The sequence below is a fragment of the Xylaria bambusicola genome, assembly GCF_022495145.1.
Source record: "Xylaria bambusicola strain CBS 139988 unplaced genomic scaffold F5B22scaffold_89, whole genome shotgun sequence".
NCBI lineage: Eukaryota > Fungi > Ascomycota > Sordariomycetes > Xylariales > Xylariaceae > Xylaria > Xylaria bambusicola.
Genome location: NW_025953642.1, coordinates 61,604 through 81,537, shown reverse-complemented (window position 1 = coordinate 81,537; position 19,934 = coordinate 61,604). Strand labels below are relative to the sequence as shown.

At 49.8% G+C, this 19,934-nt stretch overlaps 6 protein-coding genes and 2 non-coding genes across 8 annotated transcripts; 3 read left to right on the top strand and 5 right to left on the bottom strand.

Annotated features, from left to right (window-relative positions):
* Positions 1 to 58: 58 nt before the first annotated feature.
* On the bottom strand, positions 59 to 2,173 carry F5B22DRAFT_630557 (outer membrane protein, OMP85 family). Its single transcript, XM_047976552.1, has 4 exons — positions 1,970 to 2,173; positions 1,799 to 1,906; positions 1,555 to 1,741; positions 59 to 1,493 (listed from the first exon to the last, which is right to left on the bottom strand). The coding sequence occupies exons 1-4, from the start codon at positions 2,000 to 2,002 to the stop codon at positions 259 to 261; spliced, it is 1,563 nt and encodes a 520-aa protein (XP_047825028.1). The 5' UTR covers positions 2,003 to 2,173; the 3' UTR covers positions 59 to 258.
* Positions 2,174 to 4,186, top strand: F5B22DRAFT_630555 (ubiquitin-conjugating enzyme). The gene is made up of 5 exons (XM_047976551.1): positions 2,174 to 2,253; positions 2,316 to 2,335; positions 2,416 to 2,794; positions 2,870 to 2,949; positions 3,003 to 4,186. Exons 3-5 carry the CDS (start codon positions 2,768 to 2,770, stop codon positions 3,676 to 3,678), a joined length of 783 nt encoding a protein of 260 aa, XP_047825027.1. The 5' UTR covers positions 2,174 to 2,253; positions 2,316 to 2,335; positions 2,416 to 2,767; the 3' UTR covers positions 3,679 to 4,186.
* A 1,403-nt stretch (positions 4,187 to 5,589) lies between these two features.
* F5B22DRAFT_640387 (uncharacterized protein) lies at positions 5,590 to 6,985 on the top strand (the record flags this gene model as incomplete). The annotated part of the gene is made up of 4 exons (XM_047977841.1): positions 5,590 to 6,128; positions 6,214 to 6,359; positions 6,420 to 6,803; positions 6,909 to 6,985. 4 exons carry the CDS (start codon positions 5,590 to 5,592, stop codon positions 6,983 to 6,985), a joined length of 1,146 nt encoding a protein of 381 aa, XP_047825026.1.
* Positions 6,986 to 7,948: 963 nt separating this feature from the next.
* F5B22DRAFT_564665 (uncharacterized protein) lies at positions 7,949 to 11,504 on the bottom strand. Its single transcript, XM_047973085.1, has 3 exons — positions 11,001 to 11,504; positions 8,962 to 10,918; positions 7,949 to 8,888 (listed from the first exon to the last, which is right to left on the bottom strand). The coding sequence occupies exons 1-3, from the start codon at positions 11,402 to 11,404 to the stop codon at positions 8,115 to 8,117; spliced, it is 3,135 nt and encodes a 1,044-aa protein (XP_047825025.1). The 5' UTR covers positions 11,405 to 11,504; the 3' UTR covers positions 7,949 to 8,114.
* A 2,079-nt stretch (positions 11,505 to 13,583) lies between these two features.
* Positions 13,584 to 15,722, bottom strand: F5B22DRAFT_564652 (amidohydrolase 3). The gene is made up of 2 exons (XM_047973084.1): positions 15,265 to 15,722; positions 13,584 to 15,078 (listed from the first exon to the last, which is right to left on the bottom strand). Exons 1-2 carry the CDS (start codon positions 15,570 to 15,572, stop codon positions 13,758 to 13,760), a joined length of 1,629 nt encoding a protein of 542 aa, XP_047825024.1. The 5' UTR covers positions 15,573 to 15,722; the 3' UTR covers positions 13,584 to 13,757.
* A 226-nt stretch (positions 15,723 to 15,948) lies between these two features.
* Positions 15,949 to 16,034, bottom strand: F5B22DRAFT_t200. The gene has a single exon. It is a non-coding gene; the product is annotated as a tRNA-Glu (tRNA).
* Positions 16,035 to 16,075: 41 nt separating this feature from the next.
* F5B22DRAFT_t199 lies at positions 16,076 to 16,180 on the bottom strand. Its single transcript has one exon. It is a non-coding gene; the product is annotated as a tRNA-Ala (tRNA).
* Positions 16,181 to 17,648: 1,468 nt separating this feature from the next.
* Positions 17,649 to 19,929, top strand: F5B22DRAFT_640384 (FAD binding domain-containing protein; the record flags this gene model as incomplete). Its single annotated transcript, XM_047977840.1, has 5 exons — positions 17,649 to 18,184; positions 18,273 to 18,664; positions 18,749 to 19,295; positions 19,434 to 19,495; positions 19,592 to 19,929. The coding sequence occupies 5 exons, from the start codon at positions 17,649 to 17,651 to the stop codon at positions 19,927 to 19,929; spliced, it is 1,875 nt and encodes a 624-aa protein (XP_047825023.1).
* Positions 19,930 to 19,934: the final 5 nt, after the last annotated feature.

The following is a 19,934-nucleotide window of genomic DNA, read 5'->3' as shown; positions in this document are numbered from 1 at the left end:
TTGCTTCAAGGTCGCGCGTCGTGTGTGCTTACGTAATGCTACAAGACGCTTCCGTACTCGACACAATACCTTCTATAAACTGACTCTGGATTCTAGAAATGGTCATTTAGTCTTGTTCGAATACTTGAAGGTGGAGATCTTCACGGTTCTATATATGATTTATCGTACGGTACAACCATCTATATACAGAGTATCAATGTTTTAATACGCAACTATGGGGGGAAACTACACAAAGTAGTTTCAAATGTAGGGGTCGCGTTATAAGAAGTTGATGCCAACACCAACTTGCAATCCTTTTCTACTCTCTTCGCCTTGTCGCGTGACAAGAGGCAGACTGAAATTGAGTTCGAGCCTTGCAACTGGATGTGCGTAAACTAGGCCTACACCTGCGGCAATGCTGGGCAAACCATTGCCGACCTCTTTTGTAGCTGATAGCATTTGGTTTAGAACCGTGCTAGCGGTCATTCGCTGCCCAGATGCTGTGTCGTTGCTCTTTGTCTTGTTTCTCATCGCGACCGATCTGCCGCCATTTGCAAAGAGCTGAAGTCGAAAGGGAGATTCAGGGCCGGTCTTGGGCAACGGAATAAGCATGTTGACACTACCGGCAGCGAAGAGGTCTCCCCCAAGAGCATCTGCGCCATCTCTTGGGCCTAGGCCTCCTAAAGAGAAGCCACGGACGTCGGTAGGACCACCGAGAGTGAACCGATCGTTAAGACGGCTAGGAGAAGCCCCACCAAAGCCGAAAGACAGAGGCAGTGGGTAAAGCAAGCCAGCTCGGAGTCCACAACCAATTGAAACACCAGAAGGCCGTTTCAATCCCGGTATTGGAATGGGCACAGCACTTGCGATCTCCATTTCACTCTTTGAAAATCCAACATCTCCCTTTAGGAAACCCCACCCCGCAAGCTCACTTGTAGTTTTCACCATGTAACCGCTTTGGGGGAGCATTGGGTTATCCCTCCGTTCCCGTTGAAAGAGGCATGTGATGGCACTCTTGACTGAATCCCCAGCGTCTCCACGTACCGTAGGGCTCGCCGTGGCGGCTAAGCCAGTAATTTGTCTCCATGTATTGGAATAGCCAACTTGGAGGCGATCGCCATTCTCCTTTGCCCAGTTCACCCTGATTCCACCCCCCTTTAAAAGCTCCTCGTGGCTTGCCCATGGCTTGAGGGTACTGCTGGCTAGTCCGTCCAAGCTAAGTCTCAAATTGGGGTTGCCATCTATTGGGGTAGAGAAATCAGCACTGTACGCTGATCGCGTTCTCGTGCCTGCAGAGGCATTCACAGACAAGAACTCAGCACCGCCGAAGACGTTTCTCACGAGCATTGTTCCATAAGCGGAACCTTCTGTATTGCCCAAGTCTGTGCCTGTCTTCAACATAAACCGAGACTTCTCCCGGACTCGAAGGGAGACATCTAGATCCGTCGGCGAGGTGGAGGGGTCGAGCTGCGGCGGTTGAGAGAGGTGCACAATGATATCAGGATGAAAAATATCTTGAGAGAGAAGGTTAGTACATCTTTTCACTATCGCAATAGGTAGCTATTCTCATCATACCAAATTTCTGCAGCTTCGAAACTGCGCCTCCGACCTCATTTAAAAGGTCGCTCAAGGTGTAGTTGACATTGCGGCTATCCTCTACCAGGGGCTGGAAGAGGGGATTGAGGAATGACTTGCGCGTGTTTTTAGCGCCATGAATCTGGATGGAAGAAAGGGTAACGGGTAGGGTTTGATTGTGGGAGAGCTTATAAGGTCAGTAATTGCAGGCTGATAGAGTGAGTCGCTGTCACAATAGGCTGACCAGTTGAGCTATCCGATGTTCGGATTCATTTTCGTGGAGGTGTGTCCTTTCTGGCGCTGCTCGTTGCTCTATGGAGCCTGCCTCTTTTTTGAACAACCCCTCGAAGACCTAGAGATGTGTCGAGTTAGCGGCTGGTATTGTCAACACGATGCAAGGACGGGTGTAGCTTGCATCGTCGTCTCCGTGAGAGGAAGCCCGGGCCATGGCAAATGGTGGAGGGACTACTTGTTCCGATGCGAGTGAGCCGTGATGTATCTAATGTGCTGAGGGAGGGTATAAAAGCAGCCGACGATCTCCGATCAATAAATCCTTGTCAACAAATCAGCCCACTTCAAGTTCTTGTCCCACTCTCACTAGGAAAGCGAAGGCTGCCAGGGGTCCTCGTGGCTAAGTAAGTTAGATAGAATGAGGCGTGGAAGGTACTTCCAAGTATGACGCTCCCAACACCGTGGCTGGTGAGTGAATACCTACATTACCCGTCATGGTACATGAATGCACTTTGTCTAACCCAACTAAGTAAGTCAATCAAGGACCTAGGTACATACCCCACGGCTCAGCCCTGTTAAGTATAGTACCTAAGTACTTAAGTAACTGCTAGAGCGCTAAGACGAAAATAGAGCCAGGTAATGGCCAGGGTGGCTCGGATGGTCAGGAAAGGCCCAAGGCCAAGGCCTCTCTTTAGGCCCACTCAGACAAGGGCATGATTCATGTTCACAAGGAATCTTGAACCAAACCAACCAACTTACTAAGTAAGTTGTACTATTCCACCGCTCGCAACCTTATCCAGATTACATGCTACTATCAGCACAACAACCTTGAAGGACACTCCGTCAACTCCCTCGTCGTCGATCATTAATCAAGCCGTCACCCCGCTCTTCCGACCCCTCTCGATACAGTCGCTACTCTCCCTATCAAGGGTCAGGACAGATCTCACCTCCGCTTGAGATATCTCCAAGGGAAGCCATCCCAATGGCTAGCAAACAAGCGAGCAAGCGTGTATGCCCTCATCAAACTATCCCCACGCGTTAACGGTATTCTTGGTACAGATCCGTTTACTAACGTTTCTCCCAGTTGGCGCGCGAGTATAAGTCCATCTCTGAAAACCCGCCTCCATATATCTCAGCACACCCATCAGAGTCTAACATCCTTGAGTACGTCCCACACCCAACTCCCCAAGATTTGGTCTATTCCTAACGAAGCGCAGGTGGCATTATATAATCACGGGACCTGAAGACACTCCTTACCATGGGGGCCAATACTGGGGGACACTGATCTTCCCGCCCAACTACCCCTTTGCGCCTCCAGCCATCCGTATGCACACGCCGTCCGGTCGTTTCCAGCCCTCCACAAGGCTCTGTCTTTCAATCTCCGACTTCCATCCGAAATCCTTCAACCCGGCGTGGGAGGTATCGACCATCCTAATCGGCCTGCTGTCATTCATGACATCGGAGGAGATGACGACAGGCTCCGTGTCGGCTTCACCACGTGAGCGCAAAATGTTTGCCGACCGGTCGAGATGGTGGAACTCAACAGGCGGCGGCTCACATGCCAAGAACCCAGCGCAAAAAGGCAATGTCAAGGCCGGTGACGGTGGTGCCAAGTTCCGATCGGAGTGGGAAAGTTTGGATAAGGAGAACTGGGCCTGGATGAAGGAGAAGAACATCGACACAACGACTGGGGAGTATATTCGCACATCATGCGGGCCAGCCTTGGGAGCAGCAGGCAGAGGCGGGCAAACGCAGTCAGTAGTCGACACAGTCGTCCAGCAGAGAGATGCGGGTACAGGGTGGCTGAGTCAGAACCGACTTCTCGTTGCAGGTGGCGTGATATTCATCTACGTGCTGATTGCTCGGCTCCTAGGCGAGGCGGACGATATGTAGGATTGATACAGTGTCTGTCTGACACACGGACGAGAAGTTTTCAGCTTGCAGGAACCGAGCTGCCGTGGCTGAAGCTATTGTTTTCCTCACAAGCTATAAGGATTTTCTGCCTCTTACTTTCCTGGGGCATGCGAAGACGAGACAGTATGTCGACTTTTTTTGTGCGTCTTTTCTTGTACAATATGTTCAGTAGATCAAGGAACATGGGTATAGACAAGCGAATCAGTATCTTTAGAGTTATACTGCGTTCCTGATAATCCAGATATTCAGTATGAATAGGAGCCTGCTCTTCCACAGCTGATTTTATCCAAAAGAGGTTGCCTCTTATCAAACTGTCAGTTGGGCAGCAAATCATGTATATAAGGGTGCTTCTTTGACAGACTCGTACAAGCCTCTCTCCCCATCAAACCCCCCCTTGCTTCAGGCGGAGACTTGTCGTCCGAATGTAGAGAAGATTGATGCCTGATTACATATACATGACACTTTACGCTCATACAAAGTGCTGATACGTTATGATAGTTTCCTACTTGCCCAGCTTTGGACCACATGGTTAAAATGTCAATCTACACTATCGGCCATCAGACATCATCATCAGCTCTCCTTTAGCGGGCACTGTAGATCAAAGGAGGAGTGTCTTGTTACGGCCATGGCCCAGCTCCTATTCATATATTCTCTGGGCATGGTATGGCCTCCTTCGTGCCGGCAACAGCTGCTTCTCCTTATCCCGTCACAGATTATGGATGTAGGTAGGTACTTACCACCTAAGAGTACACTTGATAGACATCTGCCTGCTGAATTATTGGCAACTGCGACTGTGTATGTACCCACATGATTCATAGGTACTTGCCCTTGGGGTCATGGTGAAGAGGCTAGGTACTCCAGGCAGGTACCAACATTGAAGGTATTGACTTGTGCCTGCCCAGTATTCCTGCCTTCAAATCTGGATACCTTCCAGGTTATGAACATACCTATCTACCTACATACATTGTTACTACTCTCATACTAATATGTAGTAGATGAGCAGGTTCCTACAGATGCCCATCCCTTTTATATTCAGTACATATCGATCACTCTCAATATGCCGTGTGCCTAATAACCACCTACACAGAGACATTAACCTGGTATCTATTTCAAGATAGTACAGTTTTCAACACCAGGTTCCTAGGTTATGGGCAGGTACGAGAGAGTGAGTACTTACCTACAGTACCTACCTCACTTCATGTGCCGCTCTTTCCAATCCAGCAATCTCAATAAGCTTCTACACATCTCTTCTCGCACCGCACCCATCTATTTCTCTCTTTCTCTCATCCCAAGCTTCTGTTCGTCCGTCAACAAGTCTTTTGCATCAACAGCACTACCGCCGACACCATCTCGTCTCCGTCCCCGTTGTTTACCTACACGATAACTTGTTATTGGTTGTTGAAGTTCTTGCCTCACATCGTTGCTAACTCCACAAACCCATCATATACCACACAACTCTACTCATCTGTCTGTCCTGTACGAGCCCCAGCTAGTCCCTCTGCGCGATAGTCACCTCTGTTGCACTATTCACCATACATCCAACTCGACATCCTTGTGGGTAAGTGAACATGATCGTCTTTTCCTCTCTCTCACCCGGCGGGCCGGACCCCGACAGGTGTTCTGGCAATTCCTATTTTATCACATCTCTAGGCTGCATGTCTGCTAGCAAACACATCACCTCCATTCAATTCCCATATCTAGTTTGTGGGCGAGCTTCCCAGTTTGATTATCCCTGTGTATCTTTTGCTATCAGCACTGCACTTTCCCTCAACGAACTTATTGAACTCCAGCCACGCACTCTCTGGCCTTTCAACAATACTCTGTGGTTGTGAATCTTCTGATTGCTATCTAGTTTTTTGTCTCTCACTTCCAACGCCAGGTGTCTTCACAATGACATCTGAAGAAGAGCCAGTCCCGCAGGAACCGGCTACCGTGCCCTTCACTAGCCAAACGATCCCTCGTACTCTGGCCACCATCTCTGAAACAAGGGATGAAGCGGAGGCCACTGGGACAAAATTTCATCAGAACGCCGACCTTCAAGTCATTATCAAGACGACCGACATTAACCCCATCATCTATTTGGCCTGTGCGTCTGCGCTTGCTTGTGCCTCTGTGGTTTGGCGTACCATGGTATATCATGATGATACATATGTAGATGACGCATATCGAGATTCCAAAAAAGGTCAAGTCCAAACAATAAGGCTTGACGGCGACCCAGAAGCCATTGGGCTTCTTTTTCACATAATTCACTACGAATTCAACCACGTTCCTGAAAATCCTACGCTTGATCAACTATTCGAGCTCGGGAAAAGTGCATGCCAGTTTAGATGCACCCATATTCTCTACCCTTGGGCTGCACAGTGGACCACAAAACTGTCTGAATTCGCTTTTGATGATAACTGTTATTCGAAATGTCACAAAGCTCTATAGTGCGCACCACCTCTCTACCACCCTACTTCAGCCTCTTCTATAGGGCACACTTCATACAATCTACTAACCTTGAACATGATTTAGTGTTGCCTGGACATTCGGGGATCTAAAGTTGTACCGAGACATGGTGGACGCGCTGATCGTATCCACCGAGATCAACACGGATGGCAAGATTGTGAATATCTCGGGCATGCCATTAGAAGATATGCTGATACCTTGCGATCTTCTCGGTGAGAAGCTTATTTCACCCTGTTTGAATAATATTGGAAGGTCCTAACTAGAAGCAATAGACATCATCACTACGACTCGAGCTTCGACCATTAAGAAGATACTCGACGTGATCAAGAAGCCTATTCACGACCTCACATATGGAAAACAAGGTCAGAAGAGTACATACTGCAAAGTAGGGAAAGATAGCCAAGGATGTGAAATTATGATGCTAGGCTCAACGATCCCAGCACTGACTCAAGCGGGACTTTTTCCTACTCCGGAGCCTGAGAAATTCACTGGCAGTATCGTGCAGCTTAAGGAAAAAGTTGAGAAGATCAAGACGATTCCATATGTCGGCAAAGAATGGGCGCCGCATATGTCGCATGAAGGCTGCAACCTTGGCTTTCGAGACTCCGTAACAGTCTGCCTGAACGACATGGAAGTTCCCTTAAGTTCGAGCATTAGTAAGTAGCTCTCCACACAACGTATGGGCCAACGAGGTCAAAATTCACGAAAATTGGAGGCGCTGTGTGACTCCAGATCATCTTTGCTAATGGAACTCTGGGCAGTGAGCTGGATATCTAATCAGGCTAAAACGTGCGGTGTTGAGCCTACAAGAGAACTAGAAGAATGGCAGAGAAAGTAGATACTTGCGGAGACTAAGGCAGTGGATGTGCAGGAATTATATCACGCCGGCTTAGAGAACGCACAGTAAAAGTCGAAATCAAAAGGAGGAAAGAGATACTTGTTTCCCAGATGAGTAGGGCGCGCGTGATTGTATTAGCAATGTGCAGCGACTCTAAGTAAGGATTCAAACTGCAATAAATGCTCAACGAGGGCATGGGGCATAAGATCATCAAAATGCGTCTTACTAATCCATCTGTCGGCTGGTCGAATGCGGCCAATATGCTCGGAGTCATCTGATGTTTTTCCGGTTTATGTAATTAGCACACGGAGCTTTTCAAAAGATAGTTTTTTGAGAATACCGTGGTCAATATGAGATAACTTTGAGGACAAAAGTTCGTAAAGGGGCAAATAGGCTGAGTAAGCCAGACTGGTAGAAGAAACGAAGATATCTACCCACAACTGGTAATGAGCTTTACCCTTGATATACACATCAACTTCGCCGCTTTAGTCATTCAAGATACCTTACAGACCATTATTTAGCTTATTGTGAAGTTCTTGACTGAATCTAAAGATGAAGCGTTGAGGATTTGACGATTAGCATTTTCGAAAATGACACCATCTTTCGACCAAGTGAAAGACTGATATCCTGGAATATCCTTGATTGCCTGTCTCGCATTTTCACTATTTGGGTGTTGATCACATAAGTATATATACGGGCACTGTTCCCACGAAAACAACGGAGAGAGGGCGATATCGACGTTTGGTAATAAGTTTCGTCTATCACTATTTTACGTTTTCCAATCACGATGAGAGATAGGCATATGTTACTTGGCAGAAGATCTCCCAGCCAAATCAATTCGTTGAGAGCTAGATGTAACTATACTTCTTAGTATATAACATGTAGCTCAATGTAATTTCTTTTTTTTTTTTCGTAGTATTTGTCGTGAAGGAACTGGAAATAGATGGACATAAAGGAACGTGAGTGGTTTCATTCTGAGTTATAGTTATATGACCTGGCCAAAACCCTGCATAGATAATCTAACGAGTGGACCGGTGTATTTAAAGGATGTCATCTCACCTGTGACATGTAATTAACACCGAAATTTTGAAGGGACTGATTTGCAGTCTGTCAGTTTCTTTCTGTGAATTCACAGAGTAGATGACGACGGAGAAGAAGGAAAGGATTGTTGTTTCTTGTACAACAGGCGTCTCTTGCCCGCCTTCCACGCCTCGACGAGAGCAATGTACGCGATGACGGCGGCGAAGACGACGCCCCATTCCCAGCTGATGGCCGTGTGCTTGAAGACGAGGCGGTTGACGACGGGGATGTAGATTACCGGGAAGGTGATGACGAAGCCGGCGACGACGGCCCAGAATAGGAAGCGGTTGCGCAGCACCGTGCGGACGACGGAGAACGGCCCGCTGAATTCCTCCGGATACATGTTGAAGAGCGAGCGGGTGAAGTGCTTGACCTCCCAGGCCGTGACCAGCAGTAGGAAGCTGAGTGTTGCGAAAGTCGTCGCGCGCGCACGATACACGGCCTCGCACACCTCCGTGAAGTGCTGGTTGCAATCGTCTGAGCGGCTGAGGGACACGGGCCATTGGTACGGCCCATATGATACAAATGCCGAGGCGAAGATACATAGGGCACCCATGAAGATGCCGTAGGCGAATTTGTCAATGATGATCTCCTTTGTGAAGACGCCAACGCGGAGATCGTGGGGTGGTCGGATCATGATGTCTGGTTGTGCCTCTTCAAGTCCGAGACCGAGGGCCAAAAACGATGACGTGATTAGGTTGGCCCAGAGAATTTCGATGGGCGAGAGCGGGAATACGGATTGACTTTCGCTGTCCTTGAAGGCTAGGCCGATAAGGAGTAGTAGGACTTGGGATATATTGGAAATAAGGAGGTGGAGTATGAACTGACATATGTTTAGCCTATGCGGACTTCAAAGGTACAGCAGAAATTCATGTATTGGGATGAGTCAATCTTACCTTTTGGATGTTGTCAAAAAGCCTACGTCCTTCTTCAACAGCCGTGACAATGGATGAGAAATTATCATCAGTTAATACCATATCTGCGGCCTCCTTGGCTACATCGCTACCGTTGAGCCCCATGGCGATACCAACGTCGGCCTTCTTGAGGGCAGGAGAATCGTTGACACCGTCTCCGGTCATCACACAGTAAGCCCTGCGACGGTGCATCGCCTCGACCATACGCACTTTTGTGGACGGACTACAGCGAGCAAGAACAAGTGGAAGTTTATCCAGCGCGTCGATCTCCGCGTCGCTGAGAGCATCGAATGCGGACGCAGGCATAGTTGCGTTTACGGCCTCAGCCGCGGTAAGGTCGGGACCTAGTATACCAACCTCGTGAGCGATAGCGGTGGCAGTCTTGATATGATCTCCCGTAAGCATATGAACGGATATACCGGCGATTTTACACTTTCGAACAGCCCCAGCGGTCTCTAGGCGGGGAGGATCATATAGTCCAGCCAATCCGAGTGGTGTCAGCCCCTTTTCCGCAACTGCGCGGTCAGTTTTGAGAGACTCGTCATTTGGTGTTGTCTTGTGAGCAATACAGAGCACGCGTAATCCTTCGGCAGCAAGAGACTCTGCCTTAGCTGTAAACTGGGCCTTGACTTCTTCGGGCGCATCTAGGAGTGGCATAATTGCTTCAAGAGCGCCTTTAGTATACACATCGACGTGTCCAGAGGGTCTAGAATAAACCACGGTCATGCGCTTGCAGGACGAATCGAAAGGATGTTCGGCAACGAGGGCCGAGTCATTTGCTTGTGAGATCGTGGCCTTGCTCATATCGAATCTCATAGCAAATACCTGAAGAGCAATCTCTGTAGGTTCACCTACGGCTCTCCAATCTGATACAACAGTAGTAGAGGTCGTAGATGTTTCGGCTGTGTCATCGCCCGAGGTCGCCTTGGTATCAGACACAGTCGCGTTATTGCAGAGGGTTATGCACTCTAAGAATAACTGAGCGCTCGAAGGCATCCCAGGTTTTGAGGACTGAGAATCAGAGGAAGGGGATTGGTCATCTTTCCAGACCACATTTCCACTTGTAGGGTCAAAAGGATGAGTGCAGGTTTCAACTGAAGCAACAGAGCCGTCTCGAAGCCAGACTTTTCTCGTAATCATCTTGCCCTGTGTTAGAGTACCAGTCTTGTCAGAGCAAATACTGGTAATCCCTCCGACGGCCTCTAGAACCGATAGTTTCCGCACAATAACGTTGCCCCTAGCCATTGCCTTTGTTCCTACGGCCATGCTAATGGTAAGAACGGCAATCAGAGACTCAGGAATGACAGCAACGCCGACACATATACCATAGATCAGGACATCTCCATCGATGTCAAAGCGATTTGATGCGAAAACAATAATGGCGAGTAGTATGGCAAGTGCGAAGAGAAGCAAGGCAAACTTGCTGAGTTTTACTTGTAGGGGAGTACCATCGAGGCCAAGGATGCTCCGGGTTCCCATCTTAACGCGCTGCAAATACGATGTGAACCAAGATACATCTTCGCCCTTTGGCTTTGAGTTTGTTCGGAGTAGCTCGGCGATCCGGCCAACTTCCGTGTTCATACCAGTAGCCGTGACAATTCCCATGCCACGACCGCGTGTGATGGTGCTTGCAGAGTAGAGCATATTCACGCGATCCCCAATCGGCATATCCACATCTTCTAGTACGATATCTGAATGTTTGCTGATGGGTACAGATTCACCAGTGAGGAGTGCTTCATCGGTCGACAGGTTAAGTCCAGAGACCAAGCGCAGATCGGCTGGGACGATGTCACCTACATTGAGCATGACTAGATCGCCTCTGACGAGCTGCTCGGCTTTGATAGTTGTGGCCACCATGGACCTGACAACCTTACAGCTCGGAGCAGAAAGAGCCTGGAGACCTTCAATGGTCTTTTCGGCACGATAATCTTGAACGAGTCTGGAGGTGAAGAACGCAACAATGGTCAGTCAATGCCGGTTCCATGATTAGAGGGATTCTGAAATCTTGATGAGGCACTCACCCAACTACGATATTGAGCACAATAACGGCAGTAATGACACTGCCCTCAATGTAGTCATGGATGGCAAATGATATAGCCATGACAAGGATCAAAACAACAGTCAAACTGTTGGAAACCTGCCTCAGGAGAATCTTCCACACGGAAAGCCCTTTAGCCGCCTCAACCCTGTTAGGGCCATGCTCGTCCAGGCGACGAGCGGCCTCGGAATGAGAGAGGCCATTGCTAGCATCAGTCCCAAGAAGACACGCTAGCAGGTCGACAGATAAGGTGTGAGGCGCACAAAGACCGCCGAGGTCATCGGGCCTTTGTTTAGTTGTTGGAGAACTAGCATCGGAAGAGAGCGTTTGGCCACATATAGGAGGCTCAGCCGACTCCTCGACGATAAGTTGATCTTCTGTCCCCATTCAAGTATTCACAGACTAGGCAGTGAGTATGCCAAAGGACGATTGAAGCAAAAGAAAAGGGGGGGAGAGAAAAGGAGGGGAGGAGGAGCGGAAGGCCGGAGAACAAGGGGCATAGTGGGAGGCTCAAGATATACTGTCGGGTATACCCACTCCATATCCGCCCGGTCGTTTGTTCTCATCGTATCCTCGATCCTCTCGGGATGTGTCGTCCCACGACGACGTGCATGGCAAACTGCAAGGATCCATGTAAGTGGCATGTCCCCCGGGCCCAAGAGGTATTGTTTGACTGGTACAACCCCGCGCAGAGCCCACGAGGAAATGCACTTGCATCCTATCATACGGCTGTCATGTGGACGTGTGCCAATGACGCGCCAAGGCACCCGACATTAGGGTCAGACTTAACTCGGTATCATGCTGTATTAGGTAACATGTGGAGCTGCGTGTCGCATACAACACGACCAAGGAAGGCAGCGAGCAAGAGGCGAGCGAGGATCGATGACGATGGCGATGGTTGGAGAGAGGTAGCTTGGTCTTGGGCTGTGTCTTGGGCTGTGTCTTGGGTTGTGCTTGGGTCCTGGGCGCGCTGTCTTGGGTAGCTAGGCACGCACTGTGAACAGGTCGAGAACAAAAGGTGACATTTTGGAGATGGAGTGCGGCGAAGAGCCAACGAGATGTAAAAGCCACGGTTGGGAAAAGAAACCTGGCAAGCGTCGATTGTGACGAGTGAATGTTACTTGATGCCAGTGTCTCGGGATGACGGGTCACCTTTTACTGTCCTCACCCTCACCATCCCTAGATACCCTACCTAACCTGCTACCTACTCGGTACAATTATCAGGTACCCGCATAAGGACTGCCTATGAACGCCACCAGCTTACCTCTGGCAGTCCCTATGAGATGTATATGATCTCTTACATATAATCTCTTAGAAGATTCCCGTGTTATGTACTTCATTTCTTCGATAGATCGTCCGCAACTTGAAGGCGAAGTGAAGGCCTAGGCTGCGGCCCGGGCATACCCCTTACCCAGCATACAGCCGAAGTGAATCGCCAGATCGTGCTACCGGGACTCTTAAGAAGTAGCTACCTCTTCATTGAACTTGGGTACCTACCTACTATAAGCTATAAGGGAGCACCTACTTAAGCGGGTGGCTTACTCTGGTAGGTAAGTAGGTAGTACATATGTCGAGGTACCTACCTATCGGCCAGAACCCCCACACCCAACTGCAGTTGATTGATCAAGCAAATACTCTGTACAACAGGCACAACAGGAACAACAGGCAGACACACCATACAGTGCGCAGTGCGCAGTGCGTAGTGCGTAGCCCGGTAAGCTATCGGAGCTGATTGCTCCACTGGAAGCCGATTGCTCGCCTTCCCGGCGCCGAGAACGGGGAGCCCTGCAACTTGCTGACCGACGCTGACCGACCTTTGCCTTGCCAGACACTCCACACAACACTCTCTCTCTGCACGCCACTGTACCTAGGCTCTCTACGAAGTAGTTGAGGAAGCATCCCGATGTGGTTCTATTCTGCTGCTTTGGCTGACTCTGGCTGACCTGTCGAGCCCTGTCGTGTCACTTATCGTCCAGAAAACCCCGAGCCGACGCTAGTGATCACGCCACGGCCTTGCATACCTTTCCCACGTTCTCTGGGCGGTGGCTGTGCGGTGATATAGTTCGGCTCGGCAGCTCGGCAGTGGAGTTATTCAGTGGGGTCCGCCATCGCATCGCCCTTACCGTCTCTTACAAGCCAAACCGCCTACTTACGTAGCATGTCGCGACGTGACTTGACCGTCTCTGACCGTCCGCCATTCGACAGGTTGCTTTGGCTACCGATGCCGTCATTATCCCCGTACCAGTCTCGGCGCCGAGGGCAAACCCCAGCCGTTTTCTTGTGGGAAATATACTATTCGCCCTGCCGTCTGTGATGACTAAACGGAGCGAGATGGGGCAGCGGTCGGTGCGCTCGCACGCCTCACCAGCTGGCTTGGTTTGACATGGAATCATTACTTGGGCTGGTCTGGGCTGGGAAGGGAAATACCCGTCATTTACGGGTATCCATACTATTCAAAACCCGAGCCCTTGTACTTGTCTGTATAAGCACCAGTTTTCAGGCTACCCGTCTGTGTATTTGTTATCCGCTATCTTACATACATGCATGCAAGTATGCACGTGTCTTTAGGTGCAGACGACGGAACGAAAGGAGACAACCAAAAAAGAAAGATAAGAGAAGGAGGCGGAAACACCCAGTTTGCTGGAGTAAGCACTCGGGTGTGCGGGGGCCTCTGTATAGTGCATGTACTCTTGGAACATCTAAGCGTTCCTGTTCGCTGGCTCGACGATGGCCTGCCTACCTAGGATGACGCGGCCGTGTTGGCATCGAACACTTTCTTCCCCTCAAACCAAGTCTGGACTACCTTCGCTTGCAACAGCTTATCGCTGCTCCACTCCATATCCACGACGACAAAGTCGGCCACTCGCCCGGCTTCCAGCTTACCCGCCCAGTCCATGAAGCAACTGTGCGCTGAACCCTCGGTGCCCGCCGCGATGGCCGCTGCTAACTCGAGCGCGAAATGGGGGTTGACTCGGTCTTCTAGCTCTGGTTCCCGACCTGACCGGCGCGTCGTCGCCGTGTAGGCGCCCGTGAGTGGTGCATGCGGCGCCGTCGGAGCGTCGGAGCCCAGCGCTAGCACCGCACCTCCTTGCGCGAAATCCGTATAAGCAAATGCCCGCTCACAGCGCTTGGGTCCTATCAGAGTTGGCCAGGCTCGCAGGATTGCTGGGTCTGCATGTACTGCCTGAATAGATGCAGTAATGCCCAATTGGCCCAACCGCGCAGCGTCCTCAGAGGATGCGAGCTCGAGGTGCTCAATCCGGTGTCTACGTCCGGGCGTTGCGTTCTGCTCTAATGCGTCGATGGCGATCTTAATTGTTTTGTCGCCTATCGCGTGAAGAGCGCATTGCAGCCCAGCGGCATCTGCCTTCTTCACCACTGGGCCGAGATCCGCCAATGACCATATCGGTTCGCAAGTGAAACCGTTGGACGTGTACGGCTCTGTCAAGGCGGCAGTGCAACCATCAACTATACCATCACAGATGACTTTGATGCCAACCACTCGGCAATCTGGGGTCGTCTCCGCATTGAACTGCCGGTTGAGCTCAATCGCCCGATCAACCTGCGCCAAATTCTCGACTTCATTTTTGCGGGGAGTGATGAGCCAATGCACCGCGTAGCGCATTGGCGAGGTTTCTTGTTTGCGAAACTCTTGTAGAACCTCCCAACCATTCTCGTCCATTGCCATTTCGACCAAGCCTGTGTATCCAACGGCATTATACGCCCCTATTGCCCCTCTAACAGCTGCTAGCTTCTCCTCCATCGACGCAACTTTGGCGACGTGAGGCCATACAATAGTAACTGCTGCAGACTCAGTCAGAAGACCTGTGGGGTTCCCGTTCTCGTCTCGGTATATCTTCCCTCCCTCGGGGTCGGGCATGTTCTGCACACCCAGGTCTTTCAATGCCGCAGTATTGCACCAAGTAGAATGAAGGTCTTTAGAGTCAATGAAAATGGGGCGGGGATCAATATCATCGAGCATAGTTGCCAAGGCTTTGCCGTCCGTCATGAAGTTCATCCACCCTTTGGCCAGTATTCGAGACGCGGACGGATGCGTCGCACTTGAATCGCAAGATGTAAGTCAGTAACTTCCCGTTGGTGAATATTATTCTAGCCATGATGGCCATGTACACACTCTGTGGTGCGACGAACTGGCATGACAAGTATCTTCACTCTCTCGTCATAATTGGAGGAAAGGGGGAAAATGAGAGACAGAGAGAGAAACATAATCCTTCTGTAACACTCACGCAAAATCTTTGAGTACTTTTCGGATATCATTGAAGCTTTTGCATTGCTCTAATGCGGCCTTCTGGAGTGACTGGCCCATCATCAACAGATGCATATGCCCATCTATGAACCCCGGTAGCACAACACGACCACCGATATCGTGTTTCGTGATCCCCTTAGCCTCGGACTGTCGTACTTGCTCGTCGGCCGACGAGCCTACGTAGACGATTTTTCCTTCTCCATCAATCACCATGCACTCTGCAAAAGAGTGATTTTCCCCCAGAATTCCCGACTGGAAAAAACGACCGTTATGGAAAAGAGTGGGCATGTTGAGAATCTTATTTCGTATATTACTCGGTTACGAAGGCAACGACGGCGGTGATATTGTGCTTGATACCGAGGCATGCCGCATACCTCTCCCCGCCGTGGAAACCCCGCCTCATTACCGGTTATCGGCATGTACAAAAACCAATACCATCGCATATAAAAAAACGGTAATACAGTATTGACAGCGAAATTATTCGTGCTAAAAGATGCAAGTGGGGTGTTTGGGACGTTCAGCTATCCTCGACCCAATTATGAGCGGTTGAAGGGCGGTTGGAACAGACCCATACTGAACAAACTTGAGAATGGCACTTTACACGCTTCTTATCCACATACCTAAACTCCAACCCTCCAAAACACCAAAAAAGTATAGGCTTATACTCCGAATCGGGGAATCGAACCCCGGGCTTGACGGTCCCCTAGTTGGGATGAGAGCGTCAAATGTTAGCCACTACACCAATTCGGAGAAGAAAATCGAGGGTATAGGTGGAATTGAACCACCGGCGATGGACTCGCGGGGAATCGAACCCCGGACCACTCCCAGTTACTCGGTATCTTCAGAAGAAGACATCTTAATGCTAAGGGAGTATTATACCACTAAACCACAAGCCCGATTCTTTCGAACCTTATTCGTTGGAAACGGTGCGCTTAATTGACGCAATTGAACGGCGGCGTTCTAGTAACCCCAGTTGAAATTCAATACTCTATCTAACAGTACCTAGGTAAAATGGGATACCTAGATAGAACGAAAAGCTAAGGTGTTTACGAATTTTCTTCAAAGGCTTGAGTTATCCCCTCAATTGCCTGACCTGCCTAGTATTCAGCGCCTCCTGAATGAATAGGGTGTACTTGAGTTCGCGGCGCATATGTCTCGTTTAACATGTATAATTGATAGAATACCCTTGTATCGAATCACAACACAGCCTACCTACATTTGTAAGGGATTAAACGGAGTGTTATTCACGATATCCCGTGACTAATTCCCAGCACTTTGGAAAGCGACCCCAACACGGATGCGTCATCTTTCTGTCCTCTGTACATAGATTGTCGTGGCACCAAATATTGCTACAATTTGTAAGCAAGATTATGTTGCATTGCATAAAAGATATATACCTGGTTCTGCCCAGGAGCGACGTAGGTTAGGGTTTCTAACGTGCATATCTTTCTAAGATGCCAAGTACCGAACCAATATGTGCCGCCATGCAACAAGACCCAGCCGGAGATATATTGACGGAATAATTGCCCGAACTAGACAATGTAAGCAGCTCGGTGACGTGCTATATAGGAGGCAGATGCCACCCTCAAAATGCAGGTTTACCACTTGTCAGATATTAGCTAATGCGTTTTCCCTCGATTCATAATCACTGACTCCCGGCACACAAGAGGCCAGATGGAACGTCCCGCTCTCCAAGATGCGCGGGGTACCAATGAGATATGATCTTGGTCGGAAGCAGGCAGAGTTACGACAGGAGTCTGGTTGTTGTTTGCGGCGTATACGATTCAAGGAATTAAGAAGAAGAATAAGACCAATAAAGTTAATGTTGGTTAGAATATACATCGTTTTAAAGCCTACATTAGTCATGACACCTTTCCTGCTACATTTAAATGAGTGTCTTCATCTTGTCAAGGCTGCATTTTCATTGAGCTCGACGGGGTTGTTCAGTCGTTATCCACATCAAGTGTGAGTTAGATGTTATTATAGTTATCTGATATCAGCGGGTGGCCTTCCATTTCAAGCCCAAGTAGCTTGGACGTAAGCGGGGGTTTGACGGCGTTCCTTACATGCAGGTCTGCATACACCGGCAAGTTGGTTTTCGCAGCAATAGTTATGTGTCCGAGTACGGAGATCAGTCTAGGCTCTTGTCCAGCTCCATGAGATGTAGTATCCTTGAAAATATATCGGCTTTTTAAAATCTGACAAACTGATCAAGTCATCTTGATGTCTACATGCTAGAGAGAAGAGGAGAATAAGTAGGGTGCTATATAAGTTGAGAGTTGAGAGGTGCCATTCCGCCGGTTGACAGTTCACGCCCAAGAACGGTATATTGACACTGCGCCTTATGTGGCTCGTTGCACCACCATGCATCTTCCCAAGCTTGCTGGTCTACTCAGTTTTATATCAGCGATCGACTGCATCAACTTCCCTTTCGAGGCGAGGGTGCTCGAGGAAGGCGATATTGGTAATTTCTCTGCTATTTCTTTCGGCAACAGGGCCACAGCGAGCCCAGTATACGATGGACCGGAATGTAAAGTATACCCTGGCACGGCCACATGGCCAAACGAGGCAGAATGGACGCGACTGAACAGCACCCTCGACGGCGCTTTGCTCAAGCCGATCCCGGCTGCTGCGGCCTGTTACAGTGGTCCTTTTCAGAATACGAATCAGTGTAACTTCTTGCTGCGCAACACAAGCTCGTCACGCTTCTACATCAACGATCCACTCACAGTCCTCGCCATGTGGCCAGAGGGCGACACGTGCTATGCCTCGGCTAGCACGGCCGGGCTCAACTGCACCCAGGGTGGCTGGCCTAGCTACGTCGTTAATGTTACAACGGTGAAGCAGATCCAGGCTGCTGTGAACTTTGCGCGGAACAAGAATCTCAGACTGGTCGTCAAGTGAGCTGAAAGCGTTTCCTTGAGCGCCTATTCTCTCACAAATACTGAACGGCACGACTGCGAATGAGCTCGCTGCTGACCATGATAGGAATACGGGACATGATTTCTATGGGCGCTCCATAGGGTTTGGTGCCATAAGCATCTGGACGCATTGGCTGAAACAATTTGAGTTCCTGCCCGAGTATAGTATCGGCGAATATCGCGGGATGGCTGCCCGCGTGGGCGCAGGGCTTGAAAGTTGGGAATTATTTGCGTATATGTCAAGACACAATATGACAGTCCTGGTTGCTGGTCCCTATACAGTCGGCGCGTATGGAGGGTGGATATCGGGTGGTGGACATAGCGCGTTGGCTTCAACCTATGGTATGGGCGCTGATCAAGTGCTGTCACTTGATGTTGTCACTGCGGACGGGAGGTTTGTGACGGCAGACGTGAACCAGAATACCGATTTATTCTTCGCACTGCGCGGGGGTGGCGGGAGTAAGTGCAATTTCTTCCTGAATGAGCCCGACTCTATCACACCTTGAGAGCTGCTATGGGTTAACAAGGACGTAACGTATGTAGGCAACTACGGCATTGTGACCTCCGCCATCGTCAAAGCTCATCCCGCGACATCGGTGCTAAGCTCGCCACTTAGGTTCTCCGTACAGCCGACCACAAATTCGTCCGCCACGGGCCTTTTTTGGGCGGCGTTTGATGAATACCACAGATTTGGGCTAGATATCGTCGATAATGGAGGCACAGCATATAGCAACGTTAACCGCATCGCGCCACAATCAGGCAGCAACGCTCTCCCGGGAGCCAGTTTCTCGACTACTATCGAGATGCCGGGGATGTCAGCGACACAGATCACCGCGTTCGTGAAACCATTGTACGATCGCATTGCAGCACTCGGTTTTACACTCCCCGCGTCTGCTATCACACAAGCCTCTAATTGGCAAGATACGAGTCACGGCGTTGGGGACGTGCCCGGTAGCGGTGGGCGTTTTGCCAGTCGGATATTTCCTCGGGTGAGCTTTGAGAACTCGACCCGGTTTGCTGCTACACAGAGAGCTATTCGGAATGCTGTTGAGGCTGGATATCAATTCCATGGAATCAATATGGCACCAAGGTCAGTACTTTAGACCCTGTAGTGCTCTATCTTGACGGCATGAGCTGCGTAGTCAGGAGTACCCATTTAGGGAGATACTCGAGACACCGAGTAAAAGAAGGAGTTACTGGCTGATGACTGACAATGATTTTTGTATAGCCTTGACATCGCTGGATATCCCGGAAGTAGCAGTGCTGTCAACCCAGCATTTCGAACCGGTGGTGAGTTCTAGAGAGATTGAATTTTCTTTCTCAGTTATAGTCAAAGTATTCATAAATCCTGCCTAGAGATCATGCCCCTGACACCTGGTGTAACAGTCATGTTTGCGGACGTTTTCGAGAACACAAACTTGCGGGGTCTCTCGGCGCAAGGAGTACGTGATGCGCACGCCAAGTTCAACGTGTATATGGATCAGATCCGCCAGGCTACGCCTGAGGGCGGGTCATACATAAATGAATGCGACGTCGAGGAACCAGATTGGCAGAAAGCGTTCTTCGGGAGCAATTATGCGAGGCTTGCGGAGGTGAAGGCAAGCTGGGATCCTTGGAGCTTGTTTTATACACCGCTTGGCGTTGGAAGCGAGGCATGGATCGTTAGGAGCGTGGATCATGGCATGCCAACCCAGGATGGACCCCTTTGTCGCGTCGAATCGTGAATCGC